Here is a 15,643-nt window from a genome sequence, read left to right as displayed (position 1 = left end):
ATTAAAACCATAGAATTTGTATAATGTACAAGCCAAATTGATACAGCACAGTACAATATCATTTTATACAGGGGAATGAACAAGTTTGCGTATAAACCTTTGTGTCATTTCTGTTGGAATCTATATCTATAAAAGAGGAACTATGTATGTGTGTGTGTATGTATATACGTTATGGACTCCGAAACCGCTCGACAGATTGTAATGAAACTTTCAGGCATTATTAAGCATCTTTCAAGGATGGTTCGAGTGAAGTTTGGTGCAGATCTGTCAAAAGGGCTCTGCCCCAGAGGGTTTTAAGTGGGCCAATGTCAGACTTTTTGATCTACAATGTTTACAAATAAATATAACTTAAAAGCAGATGTTTAATTTTACCAACTGTTTTGTAGGTTTGAATAATTACAACATTCTGTATTAGCATTAGGCATTAGTCATGATTTGAAATAGTGCCACAGTGTTTCTACAGAGTGCAGCACAGAAAACTATTTTACTTTTGAATAAATCCAAATGTATTAAACCCCAATCGCAGCACACCTGTGCACTTAACAACGTTTAAATTCTCCAATGTTAAATATTAAAACATAAAAACCTTTATCAAAGTATTATAAACAATAAAAGGGATGACTTTTTAAAATTTATGACAACAGCTAATTTGCAATCAAAAGGTGAGTGAGCGTAGCGAACGAACATCAACCTGGAGGCGAGTTAGCGTAGCGAACGAGCTAACCTGAAAACAAGTGAGCGCAATGAATGAGCTCCAACCTAAAGGTGAGTGAGCGTAGCGAACGAACTTCAACCGGGACGTGATTGAGCCATGCGAATACTTATGAAGTTAAACGGGGCAAAGCCCGTGGGTACAGCTAGTCTATACATAAAAACAAAAAATAAATGGGTCGCATGAACTGATTTAACACACTGAACGATTTCAAAATGTTTTTTTGCTTTAACAGGTGGCAGGTATCCATTTTGGACCACAATATTCACAATGAAAAAGGCAAACAAATGAGATTTTTAGCTTCAAACCAGGGCTCAAACAAAAGATTTGAATAATAGTTATTACTGTTTTCAAGTGGAGTTGGAATGATATTGGGATTCTTCTGTACAATAATCTTGATCTAATATTGTGATCTGCGTTATATGTACAGTAAAGTACGAAGGTAAAACGAAATAACTATACAGTACTAAGGATGAATTGAGGTGTGAAATAAACAACAACAAAGCCCACTTTTATTAATATATTTTATAATAAAAAACATAATGTTAGGTGACAACAAATTACTTTGTGAAAAGCATACTAGGGGAACAGACAGTCATAATCCTAACAAATAACGGGGTAAAGTGAAAATGTAATATACAAAAAGCAAACTAATAAAATACTAAAAGTGATTATAGATTGATATTGTAACATTATATACACGTGTCAAGCTTTCATATATTAATAAAATATAACAATGCGTACATTCATATAACTAGACATTTTTCGATACACAATTATACATGGTACATTTATCTGTTATCAATTATGATTGTTAGCTTTGTACAAGACATATGTTATAGTCGTAAGATAGACTCTTCTAATCAATAGATGAATTAATTTGTTTAGTGGAATGGCACAATTCTTTCTAAATACCGGAACAATGAAAATATAGATCCTGTATCGCATAAAATTGTGAATAGTAAATTAATCTTTATTATCATTATTTAAAACTTCATAAAGTATTCTATATATTCTGGAGATCAATTACTTGAAGTTTCAAAAACCGTGTAACATTGCCTTGGTGATACAGTAAACAGAATACAGTATCAAACCTAAATACTTTTGTTACATTGGTTTCCAGACACAATTAATAACCTACAGATGAACAAGAAATAAACATTATTGCACAATCTTGATACCACAATTGTAAGCCTATTTAAAATTTTGTGCCACAGTATTGAAGATGAAAAATAGAACAGAAGCGACATAATGACTTAACGTTGATATTGACGATTGCACTTATAAACCTGCTTTCAAGTGTGTGGTGCAAGAAATAAGTCTACTGGAAAAACACATTTATTTAAACATTTTGACAATGTTTCCAAACGAACAAACCACATAAATAATGTGGTGGTTGAAACAAACTACACATAACTTAACACCTTTAACTCATCACAATGTAAGTACATTATAGCCTTACTACAAGTCTCAACTTGAAAGTTTTCCTTCATCTTTGGGTTACTCATTAATAATAAATTTACTATACGCAAACCAGGCTTGTCTTTAATAACTTACTTTATGACTAATACTAATAAATAATTGAAATAAGAAGGCAAAACTTAAATAAAGCCTACGACAATCGACAAGTTTATCAGATGTCAAATCAAAATGTTTTATAGCCAGTCTATACATAACTTACATCAACCATATAGAGAAAGCATTCAGACCAAAAGTGGTCTAGTTAGCTGGGTTGGAACCATTTCACTCCTTCTCCTGGAAAATACAAACAATGAAATATGTGGTTAACTAATCAAAACGGGTCCGCGGAATTGGCTAACTCTGGAACTCGCTAACCCCATGTTAAAGGCCCTATCTTCAAATTTGGTCGATGAGAGGAACTCGCTAACTTTTTCGGTTTCGGAATTGGCTAACTCCGGAACCCGCTAACCCGCTCTAGAGCCAGGTTAGCGAATTCCGTCCTCGTACGGAAGTCGCTAACTCGGTCCCTCGGCGGAACTCGCTAACTCCCAGAAGCCTCGCGGGCCGTCCAATGGGAGCCAAGCACGAATATTTTCGGCCAGTGTTACCGAAAGTGTAGTACCTATATAGTATCGGTACCATAAGGTCGTATCCTTCGATTAATTAGGAGTAAGAGCAACGTAGTTGATCAAATAAATATAAATATATTGAGAAGTATGTTTAACATTATTCTCATGATTATTAGGGTGGAAAATGCATTATAGTCTTACCATAGACTAACCAACACAAGTAAACTTTATATCCCATTGTAAACTTTGAAGCTCGTTTTTCGCGTCTAGTTCATGTCCGGTGACACTGATCGCTAGTGTCGACAAAATTGTGTTTCTATTATTTCTATAGTTAACTTCATAATTTGCTCTTTACTGTTTGGTTATATAACTAGGGGACGTGTATTAGTTGTGATTAGAACGTTTTATTTGGTTAAACGAGGTTTTAAATGACTGGAAACAAGAAACAATTGTAAACAAAACACGACCTCTAAAGACAGTGCACCGGACAGAACTAACAATAAAACTGTTTTCAGCTGATCCATAAGGATTAGAAATATACTAATGGGAGTATGTTTTATATTTGGGCTTCTTACTTATTGTCGGGACCATGTAAGTTTGCAGTTGGTGGCAGCCAATCACAAGACGAGGCTAGTGCAACGTTGCCACATCACAACACTAATAAAAATATACAAAGCTATACTTTCAAATCAGCTGGTATTGTTAGATTTGGCAACACCACACCGTTCTCATTGGTCCATTGAAAACCATATGGTAAATAGGCTCCTCCCTCAACTGCAAACTTATGTGGTCCCGACAATAAATAGTAGCTTTATGGTATGCAAAAAGATAAAAAAGTACATTTAATTTGGATCTTTTTCATGTTATGAAATATCTATTTTCGTAGTTCGCCATTTGTTTCTTTTATTCGAATAAATACAATTTTTTGAACTTCTGCAAATAAATTACTGAGTTCGTATTTTATATAATGGGCTTGTAACCTTGAATCATAAAATTGAATCATAAATCATGATAAAATTTACACGTTAAACGTCAGTCCAGAAATACATTGTAGTGGTAATATATTTTTAAATAGAGCTATTGAATTTAAATACATATTTATCAATACAATATTATAAAGTTGTAGGCCTAATTTATTCATAGATTGCATTAAAAATTAGTCTATGCATAAATACAACTTGTAAATTTCTTTTATCGTAGGCTATTAGTGTAGAACCCGGGTCATCCTCTTAATTTTGTTTAATTAATATTAATTTTACGACTTTCAGTAGGCCTACTTTTTAAAAGTCTGGAGTTTTTCTCCAGGCTGGTTCTAAATCGACCCAGGCGTTCTTGTTTGTTACAATTCTTATGAATGGTGGCCATACCTAAAATGACTTGATCTTATCCAAAAACAAAGCTATTGTCTATTGAGTAGCTCAGTACCGGGGAACGGTGAACCGAGCAATGGCTTGGTATAGTTTATTTCGATTGTGAAACCAATGTAAAGGAAACCCAACTAAGAAAATCCGTCAATTCGTTGATTAAGAATCGTGAATTAAAATTAACCTGTCAAGTTTTATTATATGAGTATCATACCTTCTCCTATTATTTACTAGTGGTGCTTAGGCGTACAATCTAAAAACTGTTTTAAAACATGTAACATTATTACTTAAAAAATTCAACACATTTTAGAATTAGGCAACTATTTACTAGTAGGCCTACAATGCTTTGGCTTAAACTATTAGGCCTAGATAAAAGCTTAGTCTAATGTCATATTTTTACACGTAAGTTGGACGATTCAACGACGAACATTTAATTTTAAATCTATGAATTAGTTATGAAAGTTACGATGGTTGATGACTGGTGGTTGATGTTTGATGACATTACGATTAAATTTGTTTTCCGTGTTTGAGAACTAGCGTGTATTTTAGCTTAATTTCGTAGAGGTTTAATTATTTAGTACCTTTTCAATATTTTTCAACTCTATTATTTTCTTTTATACTTATGGCATTTATATTTAAGATCGAAATCATAAACATTTAACTGGCCATTGTAGAGTTAAATAAAAAAAAAACACTTTTCATGATTTTTTAATAATTGTCTTTGATTTACTTTGGGCTAGTTATCTGTTAAAAGTGAAATTGATAACAAAAACAATTACATTTACTGTATCTTCATTGACACTTATATTTTGAAATACGGTAATGTACGATTATTTTGTAGTGCAAGGTTGGCAACGCTCCATGCAGTGGGCGCGGCCGGGTTAGCGACTTCCAGAGTTAGCGAATTCCGCCGCGAGACAAAATCGAGTTAGCGGGTTCCGGAGTTAGCCAATTCCTGACTGAGACGGTTAGCCAGTTCCAGAGTTAGCCAGTTCCGACACACGACCGAGTTAGCGAGCTCCTGAGTTAGCCAATTCCTACGTCTCATCAAAACTAGAATTAAGTCAGTGGGAATGCCCCAAAAACAAGTTGGGCCTAATGTAAAAAATTTGCTCTAGTTGAAACAGAATTTTTGATGTAATTATAATTTCATTCAATGTTTATAAGTTGAATAGATGATACATTTCTTTTGATGTAGGCTAAATTATCTAAATTATTACAGCAACGTCTTGCAAATTTGTTACCAAATAGCTTGGTAGTCCAGATTTTCCAGTGAACCCGAAAAAGAAAGATCTTCATAAAGATCATAAAGATCTTCACTGACCGTAGGTAACCATTCAATTGGCTAATGATTTTATTCATACACACTCAAATATTCAAAAGGCCATAAACATCACTATTAGACAAGACTTAAATGTGAGTGATAAAGGAATTACTCTTCAGTTAGGTTAGTTAGTTTCAGGATCATATGTCAACAATCTAGAAACCTTCTACACTCACCTGAGGTAGTTAGTATCTTGAGGAGGGCTGGCGCGGTTGGTTGAACTGACTTTGCACAGCAGAACTGACTATGTTACCAGCAGCGTCACGCACATGCTGGTTACGCATGATCTCCGAGGTGAACTCCTGCTGTGCCTTGGCAAAACTGGCTCCAGTAGAGCGGTAGATACGGTGTACCTGTGGATATAGTAGAGCTGGTTGAATTTATGTTCACAGCAGAACTGACTATGTTACCTGTTGCATCACGCACATCCTGCTTGTGTAGAGTTTCCAAGTAGCTCATTCAATCTTATTTTTGAATAATCTACTGATCTAATGGACTTGGTTTACATTAACTAAAAATATCATAATATTTAAGAAGTAATAACTGTAATGTTACTGCAAACATAATTAGTTATCATCTTTTGTTTATTTACCTTGGCTAGGAGCAGGAAATCAATAAAGGCAGCACAACAGAAGCCAGCGGCGACGAGAAGCAAGAAGATCCCAATCACAATGCCAGAGGGAGTTCCATCAAAGGTCTTCAGAGCTGTGGCGAGCCCACTGCAACATCATTCACACCTTTAGTTACTCTGCAAGTCTTGTGCTTATACAGCCTATTTAGTTAACTCGTCTTGTCGTAGAGGCTTATATTTATCAAAAATGTAATAAGCTAGACATAAGAATAATTTTAACTTGTATGCTACTTTAAATACCTACTATGGTATTAAAGACTAGAGAATTGAGGACTATCTTATTTAGATAGATAGTTGAGGATAAGCACATCAAGTAGACTGGCTATATGGTCTTCTAAATGGATGAGACTTAATTTCAATTGATGAGTACTTTGCTTGGTTTTAACTAAAAAAGTTAAAAAGTATCTGTAAACATCAGTACCTAACCCAATTAATTTTGTGTCCAACCACCATACACAGTGTCAGTTGACTTGGTTTGTGATCAAGTTGTTAAAAAAAATACTATATATATTTTTAATATCTCGTCTTAAAAGTTACCTATTTGGAGGGGAAAATGAATTTACAAGCAAGGTGTAGTAGGCTTAATAGATCATCATTGATTCTCAAATTTAGGTAACATACATGTGATAAACGATATTATTTACTCAAGTCACAAGCAATCCCCCTTAAATTGAAAGAAATGCTCGTTAAATACATCACAATAACAGCAACGAGTACTTTTCCATTATCACACCAGTACTGGCCTGTGTGGTGATCACATGACCACAGTGATAAGGATGAGCTCACAACGTGTTATAACTACTCACCAAGTGCCGGCGCCCGGCAGTCCCAGGGCTTGAAAGATGGTGATGACCATCTGGAAGAAGAATATGAAGAAGAACACCATAAAGTTGAAGGAACTGTCACTTCTGCAACACAACACATCTACAGTAGAACCTCAGTGATTTACATCAAGACTACAATGGTGCAGCAGTGGAGAGTCTAAACAAGTCGTTATTACCATCAAACAATTTTTGACTCATGACTAGCTGAATAGATAAAGATGAGGCTCGATTATTCAACCAATATCATCAAAAACAAGATCAGATAACAGTAACGCAAAACATAACTAAAAATTATAATTATTTTAACGATTGTATGAATGATATTTATTGTTTCATAACGTAGAGTTTACAAGATTTATGTACAGGCGATACCGGTATGTCATGAATAAAGTCATATTTGTTATATCGCCGTCGCTGTGTAAGTGCTATAATCCTAGTAATATTATAAATGAGAAAGTTTGGATGTTTGGATGTATGGATGTATGTTTGTGACAAGTGAACGGGAAAAATACTGGTCGGATTGGGCTGAAATTTGGCATGATGATAGCTCACATTCCCAATTAACATATAGGCATATTCTTATTTCAAAAATCCCATGTTAACCTTATGAGAAATGGAATTATTGAATCTTAACAGCTGTTTCAATTAAACAAGTTGGTTCTGTTCTATGAAGTTTAATAGCATTAAAGTTACAAGGATTACCAACAGGGTGCAGCACTATTACCTCTTTTACGTTTATGACAACAGCTAATTTGCAACCAAAAGGTGAGTGAGCGTAGTGAACGAACTTCAACCTGGAGGCGAGTTAGCGTAGCGAACGAGCTCCAACCTAAAGGTGAGTGAGTGTAGCGAACAAACTTCAACCAGGACGTGATTGAGCCATGCGAACGAGATAATCTTGAAAATTAAGAAGTTAAACGGGACAAAAGTCACCAATAAACAATACTTTTCAGTACATGATTGTGTGTTGATTACCTGAAGGCTTTGTAGATAGGACGGTACCAGCAGATGAAGGAGAAGGGAGTGAAGATGAGAGTGTATATCACTCCTACACCGAAGGTGCTGAAGTCTGCGTTGTGAAGGATGAGGAGCAGACCTCCGATAACATTGATCACCATCAGTGCTGCGTGGACTGCACAAACAGACAAACATATTAGATGTTATATATTGTATAGGCTAATGTAGAAATTTAAGTAAATATTCTTTGCATAGCTGGGTGGCTGAGTGGTTAGTACTTGCCTGGTCATTAAAAGATTACTGGATCAATTAATTATGAGAAAAGCTAGAAGCTTTCTGAATGATTTGTAACTGTATTCAGCTGCCATTTGCCATCAGCAGGTTTGATAAATGATTCAGAAAAAATCCAGCAGATCTTATTTAAGCAAAGATAATAAACAGTAACATAATTTATTCCACACTCATCCTCCACTCATCTTGGCCCTAAATTAGGCTGACTGGTGTGTTGGTGATAAATATTACAGCCATTCCTAATGGGATTTGGTAAATCCCTGATGATATTGTGCCTGAATGGAAAATTAGGCAAAATGAAAACAAAACTTTTTGGAGGTTGGTATGAATTCAGGATGAGAGGATGGATTTTGTTTACGAGATTGGTTGTTGCAGACATTTTTTTATCACGGTGATCACTTAATAGAAAAAATCTGCAATAGAACTTCTATTACAGTCAATTATTTGTATAATGAAAAAACTGTTTTTATTAACCCTCGAGCTGGCATGCGCCCGATATCGGGCGATTTACGCCGCGGCCGAAACGGCAGCGCCCGTTATCGGGCGCATTAACAACGTAACGGAAATCGCCGATTTTTTCACGAAAATGAAAAAAATCACTTAATATAGTATTTGGTTCAGAAATGAATAATCTGTCAATTGATGTGCATTTCAACTATTTATACGCTTTTGGGAAAACTTAAAACTCTATGAAAATAAAGCATCAGCTGACGACATTGTCACGGTGACACAATCGCTTACGAGCGTCTGTTGTTGTTTATTTCGTGTTGTGTTTGGTTAGTTTCAGTGGTTTTTCGTTATAAGTTTTATTTTTTATTGGAATGTGAGTTGATTTCACTTCAAGATGAATGATTGTAACTACTGTGACCGATCTAGTGAGTTCCAATTCTAAGTAGCGAGGAGACATGCAATTCAAGTACTAGGCCTAGTGTAGGTTGTACACCGAATATGTATACGGTAATAAAAACTGTTATATGTATTTTATTTTTAGAAACAAGGTACATGTATTGTATATAGATTCTTTTCCTCATGGAATTCTGGACAATTTGTATATTTTGAATTTTTTTTTTTTAGTTCATTGATTTGTGTTATATTACGGAATTATATATGGATATATATAAAAAAAGTTTCTGCTTAGTAAATATACTAAAAAATCTTTTTTGTAAATTAAAATTTCATATCAAAAATTTATATAATATTATTCCTTGTTTTTTGCTGAAAAAAATTATATATACCTAATATAATGTGTTTTCTGGGTTATTTATATATTTTTTTAAGGGTTTTATTCTCAACTTACACATCCAGAGGTAATACAGGTTGCGCACGATTGGTTGAAACTCAACAGGAATCTCGACGTTGATGTCTTGATAGAAACAAGGTTGAAGACCGCAACAGTTGTTCTCTGGTAGCGGGGGCCAATTGTTTCTCCTCACTGCAAAATCATAAATATTATGAATCATGGTTGATAATGAAACTGACTAGAGTCAAGTGAAGTAGTGAGTGATTGCCTTTTGAACCCGAAGGTTACTGGTTCGATTCTCAACTGGAACGACAATGGATCCAGATTTCATTTGTTGATTTACGTACGATGCTTTAACACAAAGAACAATCAGAACACTAGTACAATCCAAAATAAATAGTACAGACCCCACAAATCAATTTAATATACCTATGGTATATTAGGTAGTAACAAAAGCAGAATTTGGATAGTTGGGAATTCTTTGAAGCATTAGATTACCATTAGAAAACGCACCATTGTATGGGGCATTCCTGAGTTCTTCTTCTCTCCTCGCAAGCTCAGCAGCTTTTCTCTCTAGCTCTTCTTGCCGACGCTGAAAAAAACAATATTTCAAACATGTTGATCTGTTTTAAAAGTACAGGTCTAAGATTAGAACTTAAATAGTTTAATAAAGGGTATACATTTACTCCTACTAGGACCTGTACATAGTGTTTAAGAGAGTAATATAATGTATAATCTAACTAATGACACGACTAACAACACGACTATTTAATACCGTAATAACCAAATTCTTTTTTTTTCTATAAAAAATGAAAAATAATTAGGCTTGATAAAAAATAAAAATGGCATTATCGTTTTGAATAACCTCATAGTCTAGGCTTGACAAACATTGACATAAGTATAAACTTTACAAACAAATCAAGATAAAACTGTTCCATTGAGGTCAAGGGGTTAAGTTAAATCATGTTAGAATTATGAGCACCAAGAATCATAACTTTCAATGATATCTGTTAGTCTGATAATATCTACATCTTAATTGTAAACATAAAATATCCTTAATTATTTAATTGATTGCTATTGAAATTCTTTTTTTTATGGGACGAAAAAGGTCACCAATATACAAACTTAAAAGCAGTTCATCAATTTAAAAACTTTACAATTTTAATTTAGATGCCCGGACTTTAAAAAACTGTCTGGGCTAAAAATAGTAAATTGTCAAATAAATGATAGGCTATCATTTAAAAATAGAGTTTTAATCAAACAACAGGATATGGAATGAAAATATACTTAATCACTGGGTATAATTGATTTTACTGCAAAGACAGCTGTCCTTGAAAAATATTTCCTTATGATAGAACTGTAAAACTGTCGAAATGAAGAGTAAAAATTTCACAATATTTAGCCTACTACTGTATTTACTTACGTCTAATTCAGCCTGGAAAGCAGATGACAAAACAAAACATTCATATTACCGAGTGCTTAATACCTTTGACTATCCAAAGGTCAATGATAAACAACTACAAAATTATAGATTAAATACCTTAAAAGTAAAACACTCTTTGTAAACTAGTCTGCAACACTATTAGATTAAGAAAACTGTCAACAATTAATTGATCTATTCATATCCTTCAAAGGTTTACAAGCTGACCTATTAATAAAAGGTTAAATATCTGTAGTACTTGTCCGTGATCCTGTGTTTTAGGTCAGCGACCAAGGTTTCGAACCTAAAGGTTCATTTTCAAGCTGATACCATGGTTAAACTCCTTCTAAACACATAAATCCTCTTCATAACTGTGAAGAGTCGTTGAAGACACGAACACGAAAACACAAACATTTAACAAAATTGGCCAATTAAAATAATACTGGTACGGTAGCGTGCGTGGTGTAAAAATTTTCCGCGATCACAGCAACAACCGTGATGATTTCCTGCGATCGCGGCACATCTGTATTGATTTCCCACAATCGAAGCAACGTCCATGAAGATTTCTGGCAGAGTGGACCGTGATCACCTTCAATGGCCATGTCAACACCTCTGCCTCTGGTTATTTCCCGGGATCGCAAAAACATTCAAATTTCCCAGTTCTTAACAAAATTCACGTGCAGTCACATATTTTTTCCCGGTTTCTAGGTCAGATGAACCCTGTATGCACTATAAGATAGGCTATCAGGATAGCTGTTTGTCTTCAAAAGATTTCGAAGTGGCAGCACTGATAATGTGTTTGAGAGAGAGAGAGAGAGAGAGAAAATTCTTTATTTATTACAAACGGTTTTGCAGCAATAAATACAAAAAAATAAAAATATCACATGGGTCACAATGACCTGTGCGTGATAGAGAAATCCGTTATATTTATCCGTTCATATTTAGTATGAACTTTTCAACAGTCGTTGAGACAATTTAATGATTATTGAACACACCAAACAGTTTAAATACTTTTAAAATATAATCATGTACGGATAATTCGCTGCTAATAAATGAAGTAACTTACCGGTAGGCCTATGACTTATGGTTAAGCTGTAGTCTCACCTGGAACTCAGCGGCCGACAGTTGCTGGGGCTGTGTCTGCTGCGCAGTCTTGGCATACGCAGGCGGGGCCACCTCCTGTGTGGGCTGCATGATAGCAGGCTGTGAGGAGGGTTGGTAGGGTGGGTTAGCTGCGCCCCTCACCGGCTGCAATAAAAGTAACAACAATCTACTATACTAGGAAAATACTATACCATAGTCTAGGAAAATTCCAAGAAATGCAATGAAATCTAAAAACAAAATATTCTGTTTTATTACTGTAAACGGCTATATTACTTTGGTAATCACAAAATATCTGAGTTTATTAACCGCTATCATGGCAAAACCTGTGATATTTTAACAGGACCACTTTCTTTCTAAAAAGATACAACCTGAAAAGTTAACCAATAGAATTCTAATGAATTGAAGCTCAAAACTAGGCTACTGCCTATTAGGTTAGGCTACTTAATTGAGCTTATTTCAAATTTTCCAGTTCTATACTAAAAAAACATTCCAGTTATCTTGATTTCTGGTCGGCTGGATACCCTTGATATCTAGTTGAAACACACAGCTTTGCTTTTAATTTATCTACAGTACACGATTTTAAATCACGCAAAACGAGAAATTTCTGTGACTTCAGTTGAATTTTTGGTAATCATTCAAAAATTGTAACCCGGTCCCTTCCTAAATTCATGAACAATTTACAAACGTTTTCCTGGTCTTCAAAATTCATGTACAATCCCGAGGTTTTCCTGGTTTCCAGAACAGATCCAGATTTTACCTGCAATGGGTGATTCAGATCAGCCGGCCATTCTTTTAGTGAGATTTGGATAAGTGGAACCTAGATAATTTAATCCCTATGTTTACATCTTCTGCTGAAACTAAATTTTCATTTTTAACAGTGTTCACTTCCCTAAGTATAACTCAAAGTCTTAAATAACACAAACAACCAAGGCCTACTTACTGCTGCATTTCTCTGAGGTGCTTGGTCTGCAAAGGGATTGTAGTCTTCTAATCCCTGGGTAGCATTAGTGGCATGTTTTGTTACCTGGGTCACTGATGGGTCCTGCAAAAAAAATTACTAAACTTAAAAAAACAGAACCAATGAACCATTCTTGTTCCAAAAGAAATGTGGAAATTGAGTCAATCTTGCTGTGTTTGTTGTAGGATAATTTTTGGTGGAAAGTGAACAGCATGTTTATAAAGCTGATTAACTTATGTTAAGGAGAGAATCACCTTGAACTAATGAACTTTCAAACTGTTACTTACAGCATTACTGTGCAGTTGGTATTTGGTAAATATACAGTAGGTCTAGTGATGTGCGATACAGGTCAATGTATCGATAAGCAGTATCGATATGTATCGGAGCAGGATGTTTCGATACATGTATCGTATCTTATCTTCAGTTGTATCGATTTTTACCCGTATCGGATGAAATATTGTATATTATTTGTTTATTTATAATTTTTAAAAAAATTTAAAGCTGCAGTTGAATTTGAATGATAGGCCTACCAGATGAGTCACTACTCAGAACACTGACCCAGACACAGGCGGTGACAGGTGATGTGTCACGCGCTACGGAAAATGACCTGACCTTGGCCTACTTGGAGTGGAATTGGCGGGCAAAAGCATGACTCATATGGTAATGCTCAATTCATAACAAAACGAGGAAAGTCCTACAAACATATTTATGATAACCCAACCTAACATAACCACCACAGCGCGCTGTATAAGTTAAGGGTGGCCTCCGTATAATACGAAAGTACAAAAATGTAGGTATTTAAAACAATGTCTAGATAATATACCGGTAGTGTACAGTACACTACTGCAACATGTTACCAGCACAACTGTGACAGTGACTGATGGCGGTGAATGGGGAATTGCCACTTTCCAGGTGTCTGGCCGAAAGCATTGAGAGGGTGATAACTTACGGCGCGGCGCTACGCCTCGCTGTTTAAAACTAGGGTTCTTAAGTTACAGTAAGACAAATAAATTTGAAAAAGAACAAAACCTGTATTTAGGCCTCAGAGATAAGATCTATCATTACAAAACTGGCGCTATATCAACCTAGACACAAGAGTATTACGATCGAGTCATAAATGAGGGAACTGGAAGGTGGGCCTCAGAGGCTAAGTTACTTAGTAGGTGGAAGCACTGGGGTGCCTTTTCTCTAAAAAAATTAGCCACGGTAAAATTTAGGCTACCCCACGTGTGTATTAAATCTAGGATTGGGCCTATTTAACTCATAGTCCTCGCCACCTTAAGTTGAGGCAGCCAAAGGCCGCACTAGATATACGCCGTGCGGCCTTGGGCTGCCTCAACTTAGGTTGGCGAGGACTATAACTGATTTAACCCAGTGAGATGATTTTCACCTGAAATTTAAGATATTAAGCCACTGCTTACCACCAAAGTTTCATCACCAAGCCAAACCCCTTGGTGCACTTAAGTATCCCTCCTACACTCATTCGAATGAAATTTTCAATTTAAGTTATCGATTATTTCATTCTTTAAATCAAGTTTGGTTAGTTAGGTTAACCTAACCTAACTAACCGAATGAAATATTCGAATAGGCCTAGGCCTAGTCGATATATCGATCGTTATTATTAATTCGAATGAGTGTAGGAAAGATACTTAAGTGCAGCCAACCCCTTTGTTAAGGATCATTTAAGGGTACACTTCCATATCTGTTAGCAAAAACAACCGAATGAAAATATCGATCGTTAACCTAACCTGACTAACCAAACGATATATCAAATTAAACAATCGTATAATCAATATTAAGTTACTCATTCTGTTGTTTGTACCAACAGATATGGAAGTGTATCCACCCGAATTTAATCCAGTTTTTAAATAATGAACAGCATTATTCTGACAAAAGTTACATCTAATTTTAACTAGCCTAACTTAAGTTAATTCTAGTCATAGGTTCGAGCTAAGCTGATATCCCTAAGGCCTAGGCATTTAACTTAACTTATGTAGCCTAAGTACACTTGAACTTGAGTGTGGTCATTAGAAAATTTTGTCAATCCAGTAGTCAATGATACTACTTAGGCTAACTAGTATTTTTTAGCAGCATAAATAATTAAGAATAGAGGCGATAATTAATCATCATTCTAGCAACATGTCATTTCAAAGAACCATAAACTTAAGCCTAGGCCTAGACCTGATGACTCATCATTGGGTTTCAGGGTATCATTACTAACAGGGGATTCACTAATTATATCAGGTATTCAATAAAATTAACAAAGCAATATTTATAATACAGAAGTGTAGGCCTATTTATAAGCACAACGTTGCATAATTAATGAGCGAGGCTACAAGAATTTTAGAGCCATCTTGCCAGGATAACCTAAGTTATACCTTACAACTTACCGCAAACGGATTGTCAACAGTAGGTTCACCGAATGGATTATCATCAAACCCTGACATTTTTAACTAATTGAAACAGTCTACCTAATATGCAAAACTAAATTTAATCATTAAATAAGGAAATAAGTCGCCGTCATTAATAATACAACTGGCACTTAAAATATCAGCCCCTTCTTGACAGATAATGTCAGTCTCAGTTTTTTTTTTTCAGATCAGCCAGCAGTAGAGCAGTAACAAACGAAGAAACGATTACGTAATAACGTTGGTCAGCGTAGATATGGAGGAGCAATGAAGCCTACGTCTCTTTGGTTTATAGATGAGACCTAACGTAAAAGTATACTATATAAAAGTGTCTCCGGTTTCTTAATTTACCCACTTTGAGATTATTTATTTATGTTCAT

General features: G+C 35.1%; 1 protein-coding gene across 2 annotated transcripts; it reads right to left on the bottom strand.

Moving 5' to 3' along the window:
* Positions 1-1,217: 1,217 nt before the first annotated feature.
* Positions 1,218-15,427, bottom strand: LOC129004251 (secretory carrier-associated membrane protein 1-like). 2 transcript variants are annotated; one of them, XM_054432741.1, is made up of 11 exons: positions 15,246-15,427; positions 12,838-12,939; positions 11,898-12,041; positions 10,797-10,808; positions 9,887-9,965; positions 9,431-9,565; positions 7,861-8,017; positions 6,868-6,969; positions 6,023-6,149; positions 5,607-5,783; positions 1,218-2,467 (listed from the first exon to the last, which is right to left on the bottom strand). In XM_054432741.1, the coding sequence occupies exons 1-10, from the start codon at positions 15,300-15,302 to the stop codon at positions 5,616-5,618; spliced, it is 1,083 nt and encodes a 360-aa protein (XP_054288716.1). In that variant the 5' UTR covers positions 15,303-15,427; the 3' UTR covers positions 1,218-2,467; positions 5,607-5,615. The 2 variants fall into 2 exon arrangements, with proteins under 2 accessions (XP_054288716.1, XP_054288717.1); XM_054432742.1 differs by lacking the exon at positions 10,797-10,808.
* Between the last annotated feature and the right edge of the window lie 216 nt (positions 15,428-15,643).

Source organism: Macrosteles quadrilineatus, unplaced genomic scaffold (genome assembly GCF_028750875.1).
Source record: "Macrosteles quadrilineatus isolate MER2022 unplaced genomic scaffold, UCM_ALF_1.0 Scaffold_9__3_contigs__length_116548681, whole genome shotgun sequence".
NCBI classification, from domain to species: Eukaryota; Metazoa; Arthropoda; class Insecta; order Hemiptera; family Cicadellidae; genus Macrosteles; species Macrosteles quadrilineatus.
The sequence above is the reverse complement of the archived record's forward strand: the minus strand, read 5'-3'. Positions and strand labels throughout refer to the sequence as shown.

Excerpts from the sequence above, each read along its gene's own strand:
- LOC129004251 (XM_054432741.1), bottom strand. The coding sequence starts at position 15,302 with ATGTCAGGGTTTGATGATAATCCATTCGGTGAACCTACTGTTGACAAT. Across the intron at positions 12,940-15,245 it reads CTGTTGACAATCCGTTTGCG|GACCCATCAGTGACCCAGGT; the intron begins GTAAGTTGTAAG and ends TTTTTTTTGCAG. Across the intron at positions 6,150-6,867 it reads CTGCCGGGCGCCGGCACTTG|TGGGCTCGCCACAGCTCTGA; the intron begins GTGAGTAGTTAT and ends ATGATGTTGCAG.